Source organism: Rhinoderma darwinii, chromosome 1, assembly GCF_050947455.1.
Source record: "Rhinoderma darwinii isolate aRhiDar2 chromosome 1, aRhiDar2.hap1, whole genome shotgun sequence".
NCBI lineage: Eukaryota > Metazoa > Chordata > Amphibia > Anura > Rhinodermatidae > Rhinoderma > Rhinoderma darwinii.
This window is the reverse complement of record NC_134687.1, coordinates 643,449,551-643,468,511: the sequence shown is the minus strand read 5'-3', so window position 1 is coordinate 643,468,511 and position 18,961 is coordinate 643,449,551. Positions and strand designations below refer to the sequence as shown.

The following is an 18,961-nucleotide window of genomic DNA, read 5'->3' as shown; positions in this document are numbered from 1 at the left end:
GTACTATGTGTGATCACTTATATAATATATACTGATTATCAGGATTGTCCCTGGTGATATGTGTGATCACTTATATAATATATACTGATTATCAGGATTGTCCCTGGTGCTATGTGTGATCACTTATATAATATATACTGATTATCAGGATTGTCCCTGGTGCTATGTGTGATCACTTATATAATATATACTGATTATCAGGATTGTCCCTGGTGCTATGTGTGATCACTTATATAATATACACTGATTATCAGGATTGTCCCTGGTGCTATGTGTGATCACTTATATAATATACACTGATTATCAGGATTGTCTCTGGTGCTATGTGTGATCACTTATATAATATATACTGATTATCAGGATTGTCCCTGGTGCTATGTGTGATCACTTATATAATATACTGATTATCAGGATTGTCCCTGGTGCTATGTGTGATCACTTATATAATATATACTGATTATCAGGATTGTCCCTGGTGCTATGTGTGATCACTTATATAATATATACGGATTATCAGGATTGTCCCTGGTGCTATGTGTGATCACTTATATAATATATACTGATTATCAGGATTGTCCCTGGTGATATGTGTGATCACTTATATAATATACACTGATTATCAGGATTGTCTCTGGTGCTATGTGTGATCACTTATATAATATACACTGATTATCAGGATTGTCCCTTAGGTGATATGTGTGATCACTTATATAATATACACTGATTATCAGGATTGTCCCTGGTGATATGTGTGATCACTTATATAATATATACTGATTATCAGGATTGTCCCTTAGGTGCTATGTGTGATCACTTATATAATATACACTGATTATCAGGATTGTCCCTGGTGATATGTGTGATCACTTATATAATATATACTGATTATCAGGATTGTCCCTTAGGTGCTATGTGTGATCACTTATATAATATATACTGATTATCAGGATTGTCCCTGGTGCTATGTGTGATCACTTATATAATATACACTGATTATCAGGATTGTCCCTGGTGCTATGTGTGATCACTTATATAATATACACTGATTATCAGGATTGTCTCTGGTGCTATATGTGATCACTTATATAATATATACTGATTATCAGGATTGTCTCTGGTGCTATGTGTGATCACTTATATAATATATACTGATTATCAGGATTGTCCCTGGTGCTATGTGTGATCACTTATATAATATATACTGATTATCAGGATGTCCCTGGTGCTATGTGTGATCACTTATATAATATATACTGATTATCAGGATTGTCCCTGGTGCTATGTGTGATCACTTATATAATATACTGATTATCAGGATTGTCTCTGGTGCTATGTGTGATCACTTATATAATATATACTGATTATCAGGATTGTCCCTGGTGCTATGTGTGATCACTTATATAATATATACTGATTATCAGGATTGTCCCTGGTACTATGTGTGATCACTTATATAATATATACTGATTATCAGGATTGTCCCTGGTGTTATGTGTGATCAATTATATAATATACACTGATTATCAGGATTGTCCCTGGTGCTATGTGTGATCACTTATATAATATATACTGATTATCAGGATTGTCCCTGGTGCTATGTGTGATCACTTATATAATATATACTGATTATCAGGATTGTCCCTGGTGCTATGTGTGATCACTTATATAATATACACTGATTATCAGGATTTTCCCTGGTGCTATGTGTGATCACTTATATAATATACACTGATTATCAGGATTGTCCCTGGTGCTATGTGTGATCACTTATATAATATATACTGATTATCAGGATTGTCCCTTAGGTGCTATGTGTGATCACTTATATAATATACACTGATTATCAGGATTGTCCCTGGTGATATGTGTGATCACTTATATAATATATACTGATTATCAGGATTGTCTCTGGTGCTATGTGTGATCACTTATATAATATATACTGATTATCAGGATTGTCCCTGGTGCTATGTGTGATCACTTATATAATATACACTGATTATCAGGATTGTCTCTGGTGCTATGTGTGATCACTTATATAATATATACTGATTATCAGGACTGTCTCTGGTGCTATGTGTGATCACTTATATAATATACACTGATTATCAGGATTGTCCCTGGTACTATGTGTGATCACTTATATAATATATACTGATTATCAGGATTGTCCCTGGTGATATGTGTGATCACTTATATAATATATACTGATTATCAGGATTGTCCCTGGTGCTATGTGTGATCACTTATATAATATATACTGATTATCAGGATTGTCCCTGGTGCTATGTGTGATCACTTATATAATATATACTGATTATCAGGATTGTCCCTGGTGCTATGTGTGATCACTTATATAATATACACTGATTATCAGGATTGTCCCTGGTGCTATGTGTGATCACTTATATAATATACACTGATTATCAGGATTGTCTCTGGTGCTATGTGTGATCACTTATATAATATATACTGATTATCAGGATTGTCCCTGGTGCTATGTGTGATCACTTATATAATATACTGATTATCAGGATTGTCCCTGGTGCTATGTGTGATCACTTATATAATATATACTGATTATCAGGATTGTCCCTGGTGCTATGTGTGATCACTTATATAATATATACGGATTATCAGGATTGTCCCTGGTGCTATGTGTGATCACTTATATAATATATACTGATTATCAGGATTGTCCCTGGTGATATGTGTGATCACTTATATAATATACACTGATTATCAGGATTGTCTCTGGTGCTATGTGTGATCACTTATATAATATACACTGATTATCAGGATTGTCCCTTAGGTGATATGTGTGATCACTTATATAATATACACTGATTATCAGGATTGTCCCTGGTGATATGTGTGATCACTTATATAATATATACTGATTATCAGGATTGTCCCTTAGGTGCTATGTGTGATCACTTATATAATATACACTGATTATCAGGATTGTCCCTGGTGATATGTGTGATCACTTATATAATATATACTGATTATCAGGATTGTCCCTTAGGTGCTATGTGTGATCACTTATATAATATATACTGATTATCAGGATTGTCCCTGGTGCTATGTGTGATCACTTATATAATATACACTGATTATCAGGATTGTCCCTGGTGCTATGTGTGATCACTTATATAATATACACTGATTATCAGGATTGTCTCTGGTGCTATGTGTGATCACTTATATAATATATACGGATTATCAGGATTGTCCCTGGTGCTATGTGTGATCACTTATATAATATACTGATTATCAGGATTGTCCCTGGTGCTATGTGTGAGAGAGACAATCCTGATAATCGGTGTATATTATAGAATAGATGTGGCTGCAATTCCCTAATGTAAAAGTTTTGTGTCTTGGTATTTTTTAGATAAGGGAAATGCATGCACTGTAATTCCTTAACCCGTTAGTGACCGCCCATTAGTGTTATTACGGTGACAACTTTCGGGCTTTATTCAAAGCCATTTCCTTTTTACGGTGCTGCGTAGGAATAAACGCCGAGATGAGCAGTTAAATCTCCCTGCCCCCAGCTACCTCTGGTAACTGAGGGCTGGGAGCGGACCTGCTCGAACGGGCGATATAGAATTAAGTATCCATCTCACCTGTTTGACCCCGCAGATGCGGCGCAAAATAGCGATCGTCTCATCTGAGTGGTATTGGAGGGAGGGAGCTCCCTCTCTCATCCCACCAGCACCCCGTGATAAGATCAAAGGGTCCCTATGTCTTCTATGGCAGCCAGGGGCCTATAAAGGCCCCCAGGTCTGCCTGTAGTTAATGCCTGCTAGGCCATGCCAGAAGCATGGCCTAACAGATAGCTGTCCGTTTTACACGGACAGGTAGGAATACGCTGCAATACAGAAGTATTGCAGTGTATTATAAAAGCGATCGGATGATCGCATAGTGAAGTTCCCTAATGGGACTAGTAAAAAACGAAAAATAAGTTTAATAAATTTTATATTAAATAAATAAAAATACAAAGTGAAAAAAAAATCAAAAATCCACTTTTTTTCCCCTTACAAAATGCTTTATTATTAACCCCTTAAGGACATGGACTAGTTGGCACGTTCAGGACAAAGCCCCATTTTTAAAACCTGACGTGTCACTTTATGTGCTAATAACTCTGGAATGCTTATATCTATCTAAGCGATTCTGAGATTGTTTTCTCGTGACACATTATACTTTAAGTTGGTGGTAATATTTTGTTTATACATTCTGTATTCTATTGTGATAAACACCAAAAATGTGCATTTTTCTAAATTTAAATGTATCTGCTTGTAAGGGTATGTTCACATGCCGTGTTTTTAGACGTAATTCGGGCGTTTTACGCCTCGAATTACGCCTGAAAAAACGGCTTCATTACGCCAACAAACATCTGCCCATTGCTTTCAATGGGTTTTACGGTGTTCTGTTCCCACGGGGTGTAATTGTACTCGTCGCTGTCAAAATACGGCGCGTAAAAAGACGCCCGCGAAAAAGAAGTGCATATCACTTCTTTGGACGTTTTTGGAGCGGTTTTTCATTGACTCCATTGAAAAACTGCTCCAATAACGTCTGTAAAATACGCAGCGAAAAACGCGAGTTGCTACAAAAACGTCTGAAAATCAGGAGCTGTTTTCCCCTGAAAACAGCTCCGTATTTTCAGACGTTTTTGGTCACTGCGTGTGAACATACCCTCAGAGAGATGGTAATATCGCACAAATTAAATGCTAATTAACATTTCCCATATGTCTACTTTAGATTGGCATCATTTTTTGAACATCCTTAGGCTTAGAACTTTAGCAGAAATTTCTCACATTTTCAAGAAAATGTCAAAAGACTGTTTTTACAGGGATGAGTTCAGTTGTGTAGTGGTTTTGAGGTGCCCATACAATGCAAATCCCCATAAATCACCCCATTTTAAAAACTGAACCCCTCAAAGTATTTAGAACAGCATTTAGGAAGTTTATTAACCCTTTCGGCGTTTCACAAAAAATTGCCGCAAAGTAGGGATGAAATGTACAAATTTAATTTTTTTACATTTTGAATCCTTTTTTTCTGTAACACAGAAGGTTTTACCAGAGAAACGCAGCTTAATATTTATTGCCCACATTCTGCAGTATTTAGAAATATCCCACATGTGGCCCTAGTGTCCCAATTCGCTGAAATACAGACCTCCGAAGCAAAGGCGCACCTAGAGGATTTTGGGGCCTTCTTTTTACTCGAATATATTTTAGCACCATACCCGGTTGGAAGAGGTCTTGTGATACCAAAACAGTGAAAACACCCCAAAAATACACCATTTCGCAAACTACACCCCTCAAGGAATTTATCAAGGGGTATAGTGAACATTTTGACCCACAGTTTTTTTTACTAAATTTAGTGGAATGAAGCCGTGAAAATTAAAATATACATTATTTCGAATATATCGTAGAAATGTTTAATTTTTACAAGGCATAAAGGAGAAAAAAAACTACCCAACATTTGAAAAGCAATTTTCCCCGATTACGGAAATACCCCATATGTGGTGATAAACTGCTGTTTGGACACACGGCAGCGATTAGAAAGGAAGGAACACCATTTGGCTTTTTGAGCTCAAGCTTTGCTGCAATGATTTTTTGGGTGCCATGTCGCATTAGCAAAGTTCCTGAGGGATGAAATCAGTGGAAACCCCCTAAAAGTGACCCTATTGGGAAACTACACCCTTCAAGAAATTTATCGAGGTGTATAGTGAGCATTTTGACCCCACAGGTTTTCTGCTGACTTTAGTGGAATTAGGCTGGGAAAATGAAAATCAACATTTTTTCTAAGAAAAAGTTGATATTTTCAATTTTTACAAGGCATAAAGGAGAAAAAGCACCCCAACATTTGAAAACCAATTTCTCTCGATTACGGCAATACCCCATAAGTGGCCATAAACTGCTGTTTGGACACACGGCAGGGGTCAAAAGGGAAGGATCACCATTTGGAGCTCAAATGGTTTTCGGGTGACATGTCACTTTTGCAAAGTGCCTGCAGGACTAAAATAGTAGGAAATCCCCAAAAGTGACCCCTTTTGGGAAACTACACCCCTTAAGGAATCTTTCTAGGGGTATAGTAAGCATTGGTCTTTTGCAGAATTTATTGGAATTAGGCCGTAAAAATTAATATCAACATTTTTTTCACTAAAAAGTTGAATGTTTTTATGTACTCAGGGATAAAAGGAGAAAAAGAACCCCAACTTTTGTAAAGCAATTTCTCCAGAGTACGGAAATACCCCACATGTGGTCATAAACTGCTGTTTGGACAAACGGCAGGGCTCAGAATGGCAGGAGCGCTATTTGGCATGCAGATTTTGCTGGATTGGTTTCTGGGCGCCATGTTGCATTTGCAAAACCCTAAGGTACCAGAGTACAGTAGAAGCCCCCAAGAAGTGACCCCATTTTGGAAACTACACCACTCAAGGCATTTAACATTTGCCTGGACATTTTACAGAGCTCAGAAGTGAAGAGCAACATGCGCATTTGAGGTCTATTTTGGTGATTTTCACAGCATTGGACCACAATTGCAGGTCTCCAAGGTCAAATTGTAAAACAAACCCCCAAGTAGTGACCCCCATTTTGGAATCGACACCCCTTGAGACATTTTAAGGGGTGTAGTGAGCATTTTGCCCCCACAGGTGTTCTTCCATCAGTAATTAATGCGTAGCGGATGGTGCAAAGTGAAAATTTACATTTTCCGCCGATATGCCATTTTAGTGCACAATATGTGGACGTAAACTGCTGTTTGTGCACTCTGTAGAGTGTATAATAAAAGGCTTATTATAGGAAAAAAGTCAGTGTTTGTTTTTATTAACTTGAAACTTTTGTTTTTACACTTATATTCAACTTTTTTCAACTTTTGTTTGTTGTCCCACTAAAGGACTTGAGGGCCTGCACCTCTGACCTTTACTCTAATGCATTGCACTACCAACGTAGTGCAATGCATTAGATCTGACAGTCATTCTCTGACTCCAAGCCTATTAGGTCCCGTCTGTGGGCGGGGCCTACCCCTAATGGGCTATTGTACGTGGCAGACCAGGACGCCATTATTAGGCCTCCGGTTGCCATAGCAAGGATCGGCTTTGTCACGATCACGTCGTGTTGATGCCGATCTCTACAAACCACTAAGATGCCGCGATCGCTTTTGATCGTGGCATATAAGTGGTTAATGGCAGAGATCGGAGCTAACTCCGTTCCCTGCCGTTACAACATGTTGTCAGCTGTAGCATACAGCTGACACCAGCGGCTGATGTCGCAGGCTCAGCTTCTGGGCGGGACCTAGCAGGCGTCTGTTCTAGGCAGACAGGAGGCCATTGCTAGGCTTCCGGTCTGCCGGAGCAGTCATCGGAAACCCCGCAATTTCATTGCAGAGTTCCGATCTGCTTGTAAACACCATAGATGCAGCGCTCGGTTTTGAGGGCTGCATCTAAGGGGTTAATCGGCGGATCGGAGGCTAGCCCTGGTCCTGGCCTTGAAGAAGTGGTATCGTTAAGCTGTCACTTCTTTAAAACTGTGTCTGCAGAACTGTGTCTGTTAACATGATGAAGTAATAGTACGTCAGTTCGCGTTAACAGTCCACCGCCCGTGACGTAATAGTACGTCACAGGGCGTTAAGGGGTTACAAAAAAAAAAGTTACACATATTTGGTTTTGCCACATCCGTAACGACCCCAACTATAAAGTTATTACATTATTTAATCCGCTCGGCGAACGCCGTAAAAAATAAAATAACAAACAATGCAAAAATTGCTGTTTTCTGTGAAACCTGCCTTAAAAATATCTGATAAAAAGTGATCAAAAAGTTACGTGTACTCCAAAATGGTACCTATAAAAAATACAAGTTGTCCCGCAAAAAAAAGCCCTCATACAACTGCATCAACCGAAAAATATAAAAAGTTATGGCTCTTTAAATATGGAGACACAAAAACAAATAATTTTGAAAAAAAAAGGGTTTTTACTGTGTAAAAGTAGTAAAACATAAGAAAACGATACATTTGGTGCGCTTGATAAAGACCCATTCATGAGTTGAAACGTTGCAAGTGTTTTTATGATTGGTGAATAAATCAAATACACTTCTTTAGATTAACTTGAGTGCTGCAGTTCCTTTCTTCGATTGTATATAAATTTGGTATCGTTGCAATCGTAACAACCCGCTGAATAAAGTTATTGTGTTATTTATACAATACGGTAAACGGTGTAAGTTTAGGACACAAAAAAGAGTGGCGAAATTGCTGTTGATTTTTCGTCCCCCCTTAAAAAATATTAATAAACGTTAATAAATTATATGTAACCCAAAATGGTGCTATTAAAAAATGCAACTTGTCCCGCAAAAAACAAGATCTTACACAGCTATGTCGACGCAAAAATAAAAAAGTTATAGCTCATTGAATGAGACGGTTTAAAAACGTAAAAACTAGCTTGGTAATGAAGGCAAAAAATAGGCTGGTCACTAAGGGGTTAATTACTCCTAAAAATAATAAAATCGAGATTAAAATCGAAAATCGTCTATAGGGTTGAAAATAATCTAGATTTGTTTTTTTCGTAAAATCGCCCATTCTGTAAACCTTCCCCATACTTCTCTCCCGCACCATGACATTCAGTGTTGTCATGGGGATGGCCGTGTTTGGACATGACTGATGGATTACTGGCGACTTTCTTGGTACGGTCTAGAAGAGGTTTATGTATTCGCACCATGAATGTTGTACAACCGACATATTGAACCTGACATTGTAGAGAGCGGATGAGATAAATGACGTGATGTGTTATAATCTATATCTGTCTTACTAGTGACCCCGTTATCTGTACAAGACGAAGAACTATTTGTAGCTTTGTTGTAATTCCAGGATCGGCTTTTTATGGCCACGGTGGAAATAACCTTCAGTGGTGAGACAAGTCTGACTCCGTATTTCACCCTCACATAAACTCGGGGGAGACGTTGTCCTCGTGTTGGGGTCTCTCTGGAATAATTCTTACACCATCCCGAATAATGTCATCCGGTCCTGACCGCAAATGGGAAGACACTTTACAATAATGTTTCTAAACTCCTTAAACTTCACGCTGAAAGAAGTCGTAAAACATCGTAATTCATAAGTCCGGTCATTATTTTTGGGGTGATAACAATTATTTATAGTTTAAAAAAAATCCATAATAAAACATTATGTAAGGTGAAGTTATTTTTTCCTCTCTACAAAATTGAAATTGACGACTCATCATTAGTCCACAATCTTGAGGCGAGGATGAACTTACAGAGGAGACCCCCCCCCCCCAAACACTTAGATGCCTCAGTCACTATTGACCGCAGCATCGAAGGGGTGAAACGGTTATAATCGTAGTTCTCTCAGATCTCCAGCCTTTGCAGCAGGTGTCCGGACTTCCCTATAGCCTGTGAACAACTCCTGAGCGGTAAATGTTCTGTGCAGGAAGGGGTTAAATTAGTAAAATACAAGTTTATACAGAATCTTATCCCACAAAACAATGTATCACTCTGCTCCGCTCCACCTGCGCTATAACATGATGATAAGAAATCACACTGCATGTTTCCTTTATATATAATGTCACCTCAGCTGCTGCAGAACCTCACAGTTTATATCAAACACTGGCTGCATAGTGTGCACCACGTCTTGTGAGATGTCAGCAAAGTCTCCCCAGTATCCGCCATGTGTCAGGTTGTCAGGAATCAGGTCTTCATTGCCTGGGGGGGGGGGGGGGGGGGGATGTCTTCATTTTACTCTTCTCACCTGAGAGATATGTTGCAAGTGTTTGATATATGGGGTTCCATCTCTATGTGGAAAACGGGGGTCCCCCGACCCGCCTGGTGAGGTGATGACTACATCCAGTTGAAGAATGAATGGAGAGGTGACCACACATGTGCACGACTCTCTTCATTGTCTTGTATAGGAGTTCCAGAAACAGCCGAGCACGGCCAGAGGTGGAGCCGCATCTATCCGACGTTTCTGGCATATCCTGGGGAGAAATGTTCGTGTTGGGAATACCCTTTTAACCCTTTCCCGCCGCAGCCATTTTTCGGATTTTAACTTTCGTCGCCCCTTCCTCACCTTCCAAAAGCCATAACTCTTTTATTTTTCCATCAAAATTGCCGTATAATGTAGTGGGAAACTGGAAAAAAAACTATTTGTGAGATGGAATAGGAGAAAAATAGCGATTCCTTAATCTTTTGGGGAGTTTAGTCGTTACGTGTTCAGCGTGTGGTAAAAACGGCATGTTAACTTTCTTCTGCGCTTCAATACGATTACAGCGATACCAAATTTATTTAGGTTTTTATTATGTTTTGCTACTTTTACAAGAAAAAAAAATTGATTGTTAAAAATAAAATTTGAGTTTTGTCACCACATTCTGAGAGGCATAAGTTTTTTTTTCTTTTTCTGTTGACTGAGCGATATGAGGGCTTTTTTTTTTTTTTTTTGCTGGGCGAGCTATATTTTTTTTTCCTGTTTTTTGCTGTTGATAAAGTGACCAAAAAATAGCAATTCTGATGGTTTAAATTTTTTACAGCGTTCACGGTGCGGACTAAATAATGACATATTGTAATAGTCCAGGCTTTTACAGACGCGTTGATACCAGTTATGTTAATTTGTTTTGTTTTTTTGTTACATTGTGCTTGAGGGAAAATGGGAAAAGGGGCTCTTTTTTACTTTTTTATTTATTTTACTGTTTTTCACTTTTTTTTTTTACTCGTCCCCCTAGGAGACTTTAACCAGCGATCGTTGGATCTCTTGCACGATATGATAGCGGACCTGGGGACCTTCATCAAGCCCTCAGGCTGCCATGCTATCCAACGGTGCCCCCTGATCGCGTCGCGTGGGGGGCCATTGGAACGTAACAGGGGTCCACCCCCTGTTTCTAGTAATTTAAATGCCGCGTTCGCTTTTGAGATCCCTCTCGTTACCCTGAAGTGTTAGCTGCAACACACAACCGACACATTCGCTCGTTTTCCCCCATCCAACGTGCGCCGTATATATACGGCGAATGTAGGGAAGGGGTTAATCCATGTGGTGACGGCTCTGAGAAAATATTTCTCTCAATGATCAATAAGTGAGGTTCTGTATGTCACACATGATGATGTCCCCTGTATGATTTCCATCTTCTCCTTTCTTCATAAAGACGTCTGCAGTACTAGATCCTCCAGTTATCTCATCTTCTCCTCCACAACGTTCCTTCTGAATGACCCACCAAGGATGGCCAAAGACAAGAATGAGATGAGCAGAAGAATATTAGACTTCACCTTGGAGATCATCTACCTGTTGAGCGGAGAGGTAAACTTTTCTACATTATAGAACAAGTCCCACATAGGGAAGGGACAATACATAATAGGAAGAATCCAGTGTCCTGTATAACAGCGTCCAGACCTTCAAAGTGACGTCAAGAAGCTGAAGATCAGCCACCAATATGGTCAGTTATGTGTCATGTCACCAATGCAGCAATAGTAATGTTGTAGAGTAATGAGAATGACAAGGAACCAGGAGGATCAGGATGACCTCTATATAGAAACATAGGAGATGACGGCAGGAGGAGAGCACATGGTCCATCTAGTCCCCCCAATATTATTTCCTTTTTAGTTTTGGCCTCGTTCTATTTTCTCAATGTCTTTTTGTAGATGAGGTCTCCAGTATTACAGATGTGGGGTCGCTAGAGCTCTATACAGCGGGGTCACAATCTCCCTCTTTCTACTGAGGGGGGAATACTGTGTTCAGTTCTCTAAGTGTCTCTCTCCATACACAGGAGTACACAATAGTGAAGAAGACATCGGGTGACTGTACGACTCCCATCATCCATGAGTCAGGAGGATGGAGCAGTAGTCAGAGCCCCATCACAGAGCCTCCCCCTCACTCCCGGATACGTGAGAAGAAGATCTTAGAACTGATCTACAAGATGACTGAGCTGCTGACTGGAGAGGTGACACTGCTGGGAATGCTGGGAAATTCTACAGTAACAGCACTGGAGGTGTCTGGGTAATGACTGTATCATTGTGTGTGTCAGGTTCCTATAAGGTGTCAGGATGTCACTGTCTATTTCTCCATGGAGGAGTGGGAGTATCTAGAAGGACACAAGGATCTGTACGAGGAGGTCATGATGGAGAACTACTGGCCGCGCACATCACAAGGTGAGATATAGATATATAATTTATATATAAATTTTTTTGTATGTGTTAATTTCATCATGTGCAGTATACACAGACATGTGATTCCTGATCTCCGATCACACGTTCCTTGCTTTGCTGCAGTGCTGCACTAGAGAATGGTCACAGATTTGTAGTAGAAGTTTCTATATAACTGAATGTTGTTCTTTCTGCAGCAGGTACATGAACTTTTACTAACCACAATCAGATGAGTTGGACAATCACAGAAATTTCTGCCACCATTTTTCCATTTGTGAACATAGTCTTATATAACCAGCGACTGATCTGCGACTGATGTGGGAACAGCAGACATGACAATCATGTCCAGATATAACAAAGGGTTGAATATCTTTGTAAGGGTATGTGCACACACACTAATTACGTCCGTAATTGACGGACGTATTTCGGCCGCAAGTACCGGACCGAACACAGTGCAGGGAGCCGGACTCCTAGCATCATACTTATGTACGATGCTAGGAGTCCCTGCCTCGCTGCCGGACAACTGTCTCGTACTGAAAACATGATTACAGTATGGGACAGTTGTCCTGCAGCGAGGCAGGGACTCCTAGCATCGTACATAAGTATGATGCTAGGAGCCCGGCTCCCTGCACTGTGTTCGGTCCGGTACTTGCGGCCGAAATACGTCCATCAATTACGGACATAATTAGTGTGTGTGCACATACCCTAAGACACAATACACCGGGTCAGTGGTAGTAATGTAGAATAGCGATCTGTTCGATTGTCAGCCGGGGCAGGGAGGTATTTTCTACTTTATGTAGAATTGGGTCTTTGTCGTGTAAAGATTGTTTTTTACCTTCCTCTGGATCTACTGGGATTCGTTGTGTAAATTAAATAGTTGCATATCCCATAATTTAATAATTATACATCACCTTTTCTTAGAACTTTTTATTGTGCTGTTCCTCTGTTATTCCTCCTAGAAATGTATGAATGATTTGACATCTAGTGTGTTACCATCTGGGGGCGTGTCCATATAGACAATGTCCAATCAGTGCTGACAATATCAGAAGGTGTAGGGACACGACTATTTCCCAAAGGGAATGGTAACACGCTTTTCTGAATTTAATCTTACATTTCCAGTAGGAATAACAGGAACGGGATGGTGCAGAGTTCTGAGAAAAAATGCTCCAGAATTGTTGATTCACGGGGAATACAATTATGCACTCAAATAGACGTGTGAGGAGAGCCGACAAGTCCTCTATAAAGTATTTTTTGTCTTCCTCTGGATGAATTGGGGTTTGTAAGTCTAAAAAGTTTAAACTTGATGGACTTAGACCTTGTTTAACCCACTAACTATGTAAAATGTCTCTCTCTGTCTAGCCTGATCAGCCATAACATTAAAACCACCTGCCTAAGATTGTGTAGGTCGCCCTCAGGCTGCCAAAACAGCTCTGACCCATGGAGATGTGACATCTCCATGAGATCTGGCACAAGACGTTAGCAGCAGATCTTTCAAGTCCTGTAAATTGTGAGGTGCGGGCTCCATGAATCGGACTTGTTCTCCAGACCATCCCACAGATAATCGATCGGATTGAGATCTGGGGTATTTGGAGCCAAGTCAACTCCTTGAACCATTCCTGATCAATATTTGCATTTTGTCAGGGGGCATTATCCTCCTGAAAGAGGGCACTGGCGTTAGGGATACCGCTGCCATAACGGTTACTTGTCTGCAACAGTGTTTAGGTAGGTGGTACGTGTCACATTTACATGAATTCCGGGACCAACAGAACATTGCCCAGATCATCACACTGCCTCTGCCGGCTTCTCTTCCCATAATGCATCCTGCTGCCATCTCTTCCACAGGTAAGTGACATAACCAGGCCGTTCACATGATTTAAAAGAAAACAGGATTTATCGGACCACGTCACGTTCTATTGCCCAGTTCTGATACTGCCTATTGTAGCCACTTTTGGTGGTGGACAGGGGTCAGCATGGGCGCCCTGACTGGTCTGCGGCTACACAGCCCATAAGCTGTGATGCTCTGCATGTACAGACACCTTTCTATTATAGCCAGCAGTGACTTTTAGGCCTGGTTTACACGAGCGTGTGCATTTTGCGCACGCAAAAAATGCGGCGTTTTGCATGCACAAAAGGCACTTACCAGCTCCGTGTGTCAGCCCCGTTTGGATGTTTTGTGAACAGAAAAGCACGTGGTGTTTTCTGTTTGCAAACATACTTTTGACTGCTGTTGCGCGAATCACGAGCATCCCACGGAAGTGCTTCCGTGTGGTGCGCATGATTTTCACACACCCATTGCCTTCAATGGGTGCGTGATGCGCGAACAGCGCACAAATTTAGGACATGTCGTGAGTTTTTTTTCAGCGGACTCACGCTGAGCAAAACTGACGGACTGTCTGCATGCCCCCATAGACTTTTATATAGGTCCGTACGACACGCGTGAAAAACACGCGCGTCGCACGGACGTATATCACGCTCGTGTAAACGAGTCCTTACAGTAATTTGTCGTACATAACCCTTCCGTGGGTTGGGACCAGATGAGCTCCTCACGCACATTGAGTCTTGACCTCCAATCACCCTGTTGCCGGTACATCGGTTGTCCTTCTTTGGAGAACTTTTGGTAGGTACGAACCTTTACATACCAGAAACGCCCCACAAGACTGGCAGTTTTTGGGGATACTCTGACCAATTTGTCCTTTGTAATTTTATACTTCTCCATGTTTCAAACACATTAACTTAATGAACTGACTATTCACTTCCTGTCTAATATCCCCCCTTTGTCAGGCGCCATTGTCACGAGATCATCAATGTTCTTCACTTCACCTGTCAGTGGTTTTAATGTTATGGATGATCAATGTATATATGGAGGAGGACAGTGTAGTTCTTCTCATAGACTCACAGCACCAGGGAAATTAAACTTGGAGGTATATAACTATAGCGCTTCCTCCAACACCTCAGTGGTTTTCCATCCCTTGTAGAGAGGAATCTTGGAGTAGTTGCTTTCCTTACAAGTACTTTGTCTGACCGTGGGTTCCCTCTCGTAAATTTTGACTTCCCATATAAGCAGGGAGTATTGTTCCTGGTCAACAATCTGGTACTCTTTTGGTTGGCACGGGGCTCTAATAATAGGACCCATGTGTGCTGGCGATTTCAGGTGTATTCACATCCTTAGGAGACAAATGCAATTGAATACTATGGTGGAGTAGAAGGCAGTCTAACAGGGGTAACACAACAAAGCTCAGGCAATGAAGGAAGGGGCAGGGCCCTTCTTCTAATCCAGGGTGATCATGGGAGCAATCAGTCAATCTAAAACGTGTGTGCTCTGGCCCATTAAGGCCGGGAATTAGATCGAGTGCGCACCCCAGTGGTCACTGCAGGACAGGATGGCCGCATGTGCTGGCATCTCTAGGGAGGAAGACATCTGCAGGATGATAGGAGTCTGCGACCGCGGACATTACAGTTTGCCCCCTATTCTTGGGGCCAGAAAGTTGAGAGGAACTTCTTAATGAGGGAAGACGTTTCGGTTCTCCTCTGACTCCCAGGACCTCTCTTCTAGACCAAACCCCTTCCAATCCACCAAGTAAAAGGCTTTTCGTCTTGAAGTCCAAGATCTCCTTTACCTGAAATACATCGGCAGAACCGCTGGGGGCAACTGCAGGGCTAAGAGTCTTAGAGTAGCGGTTCAGGACCACAGGCTTCAGAAGAGACACGTGAAAGGAGTTGGGGATTCTGAGGGTAGGATATCGGACAGCCAAAGCTTATAAGAGACCGGGTTGATCCGCTGGAGGATCTCAAAGGGTCCGAGGAACCTGGGAGCGAATTTGCACGACGGCACCCTCAGCCGGATATTGCATGAGGACAGCCAGACCTTGGTACCCAGAAGAAATTGGTGAGGCTCTCTTCTCCTTGTGTCTGCCTTTCGCTTCATGCGGCTGACCGCCAGCAGAGTAAAGGATCAGGTTTGCTGACAGATTTTTAGGAAGTCCCTGAATGCAGAGTCAGCTGTAGGCACCTGGAACGTAGCTGACACAGGGAGAGGAATTCGTGGATGTTGACTGTAGACATTAAAGAACGGTGTAGAAGCGGTAGACTCACTTGTGTGGTTGTTATAGGAGAACTCGGGCCAAGGAAAAAGCTGCACCCAGTCATCATGCTGCCTGGAGATGAAGTGTCGTAGATAGTTCTCCATGATTTGGTTTGATCCTCTCGACTTGGCCATTGGACTGGGCATCATAGGCTGAGGAAAAGTTCAACTTTACATCAAGGAGTTTGCAGAGGGTTCTCCAAAATTTCGAGGTGAACTGAAGCCCCCGATCCGACACGATATGCAGAGGTAAGCCATGCAGGCGGAAGATGTGTTGGATGAAGACGTCGGCCAGTCGAAAGGCAGAAGGTATACCGGTCAGCGGAACGAAATGAGCCATCTTCGAGAATCGGTCCACAACCACCCTGACCGCACTGCATCCAGTAGAGGGAGGCAGGTCTGTAACAAAGTCCATTGCTATATGCTGCCAGGGAGCATTGGGCACAGGCAGTGGCTGGAGCAGGCCAGCAGACTTGGAGTGAGCAACCTTGTTAGCCGCGCGCACCATGCAGGACGAGACAAAGTCCATGATGTCTTTGGGCAGCGTGGGCCACCAGAAATGACTGGCAATCAGGTCTCGGGTTTTATGGACACCCACGTGACCCGCCAGTCTAGAACTGTGTCCCCAGCGAAGGATTCTTCTTCTGTCTGCCAAGCGCTCAAAAGTCCTCCCCGGAGGGTTGTCTCTTACTTGCAAAGGATTGACAGAGATAATGCAGGACGGATCAGTGATGGTTTGTGGAGACTCCATGTTGTCCTCTATCTCGAATGAATTCCAAGGCATTGGCCTTCACATTCTTATCGGCAGGGCGATACTGGAGCTCAAACTGGAACCTGGCAAAGAACAGCGACCACCTGGCTTGACGGGGGTTCAGTCATTGGGCCGTCTGGAGATAGGTGAGGTTCTTGTGGTCAGTAAATATCAGGATGGGATGGACTGCACCCTCTAGTAGATGTCTCCACTCCTCCAGGGCCAATTTGATGGCCAGTATCTCCCGATCCCCAATCGAGTAGTTGCGCTCTGCAGAAGAGAAAGTTTAGAGTAACAGAACTGTCGAGATACATCAGGATGATGGAAGGTAGAGGCTGACGTGAAGGCACTCTTCAGGCTATTAAATGCGGATTCCGCTACTGGAGTCCACACCTTGGCGTTCATGCCTTTTTTGGTGAGGGTGGAGATGGGAGCTGCCAGTGAGAAGTTTGGGATGAACTGCAGGTAAAAATTGGCGAATCCCAGGAAACGCTGTATGGACCTTAAAGAGGCTCTGTCACCAGATTTTGCAACCCCTATCTGCTATTGCAGCAGATAGGCGCTGCAATGTAGATTACAGTAACGTTTTTATTTTTAAAAAACGAGCATTTTTGGCCAAGTTATGACCATTTTCGTATTTATGCAAATGAGGCTTGCAAAAGTACAACTGGGCGTGTTGAAAAGTAAAAGTACAACTGGGCGTGTATTATGTGCATACATCGGGGCGTGTTTACTACTTTTACTAGCTGGGCGTTGTGTATAGAAGTGTCATCCACTTCTCTTCACAACGCCCAGCTTCTGGCAGTGCAGACACAGCCGTGTTCTCCAGAGATCACGCTGTGACGTCACTCACAGGTCCTGCATCGTGTCGGCACCAGAGGCTACAGATGATTCTGCAGCAGCATCGGCGTTTGCAGGTAAGTCGATGTAGCTACTTACCTGCAAATGCTGATGCTGCTGCAGAATCAACTGTAGCCTCTGGTGCCGACACGATGCAGGACCTGTGAGTGACGTCACAGTGCTGCACTGCCAGAAGCTGGGCGTTGTGAAGAGAAGTGGATGACACTTCTATACACAACGCCCAGCTAGTAAAAGTAGTAAACACGCCCCGATGTATGCACATAATACACGCCCAGTTGTACTTTTACTTTTCAACACGCCCAGTTGTACTTTTGCAAGCCTCATTTGCATAAATACGAAAATGGTCATAACTTGGCCAAAAATGCTCGTTTTTTAAAAATAAAAACGTTACTGTAATCTACATTGCAGCGCCTATCTGCTGCAATAGCAGATAGGGGTTGCAAAATCTGGTGACAGAGCCTCTTTAAGCCTTGAGGATGTGGTCATTCCAGGACGGCCTTTACCTTCTCAGGATCCATCTTGAGGCCTTTATCCGAGATGATGTAGCCCAGGAAGGGTAGAGCATTTCTCTCAAACACGCACTTCCTCAACTTGGCATACAGGCGATTCTCCCTTAATCTCAGCAAAACTTGACGGACATGTCTCTGATGAGTCGTTTGGTCTGGATAAAAATGTAAGATGTCCTCAAGATAGACCACAACACAGACATAGAGGAGGTCACGGAAGATGTAATTAACAAATTCTTGGAAGACCATGGGAGCGTTACACAGACCGAAGGGCGTCACCAGGTATTCATAGTGCCCGTCTCGGGTGTTAAATGCCGTCTTCTATTCGTCACCATGGCGAATCCGGACTAGGTTGTAAGCCCCACGCAGGTCTAGTTTAGAAAAAATCTTGGCTCCTCGTATGTGGTCTAAAAGCTCAGAAGTCACTGGCAATGGATATCTATTTTGATCTGGTTGAGACCCCGGTAGTCGATGCAGGGTCGAAGAGATCCGTCCTTTTTGATAAAGAAGAACCCGGCCGGGGAGAAGGATTTTCGTATGAAGCCCCTCTCCAAATTCTACTTAATATAGGTGGACATAGACTGACTGGCAAGGAGAGAGGGTATACCCTTCCACGGGGAAGGGATGT

At 42.2% G+C, this 18,961-nt stretch overlaps 2 protein-coding genes across 2 annotated transcripts in view; one reads left to right on the top strand and one right to left on the bottom strand.

The window, feature by feature from the left end:
* Window positions 1-18,961, bottom strand: part of LOC142660517 (uncharacterized) — a 479,487-nt gene that overhangs the window by 76,569 nt on the left and 383,957 nt on the right. The gene's annotated exons all lie outside the window — the stretch shown is intronic.
* Window positions 1-18,961, top strand: part of LOC142655263 (uncharacterized) — a 96,442-nt gene that overhangs the window by 72,412 nt on the left and 5,069 nt on the right. The window contains 3 exon segments of the mRNA XM_075829227.1: window positions 11,141-11,292; window positions 11,759-11,932; window positions 12,017-12,140. Of these exon segments, the coding sequence (XP_075685342.1) occupies window positions 11,141-11,292; window positions 11,759-11,932; window positions 12,017-12,140 (450 nt within the window).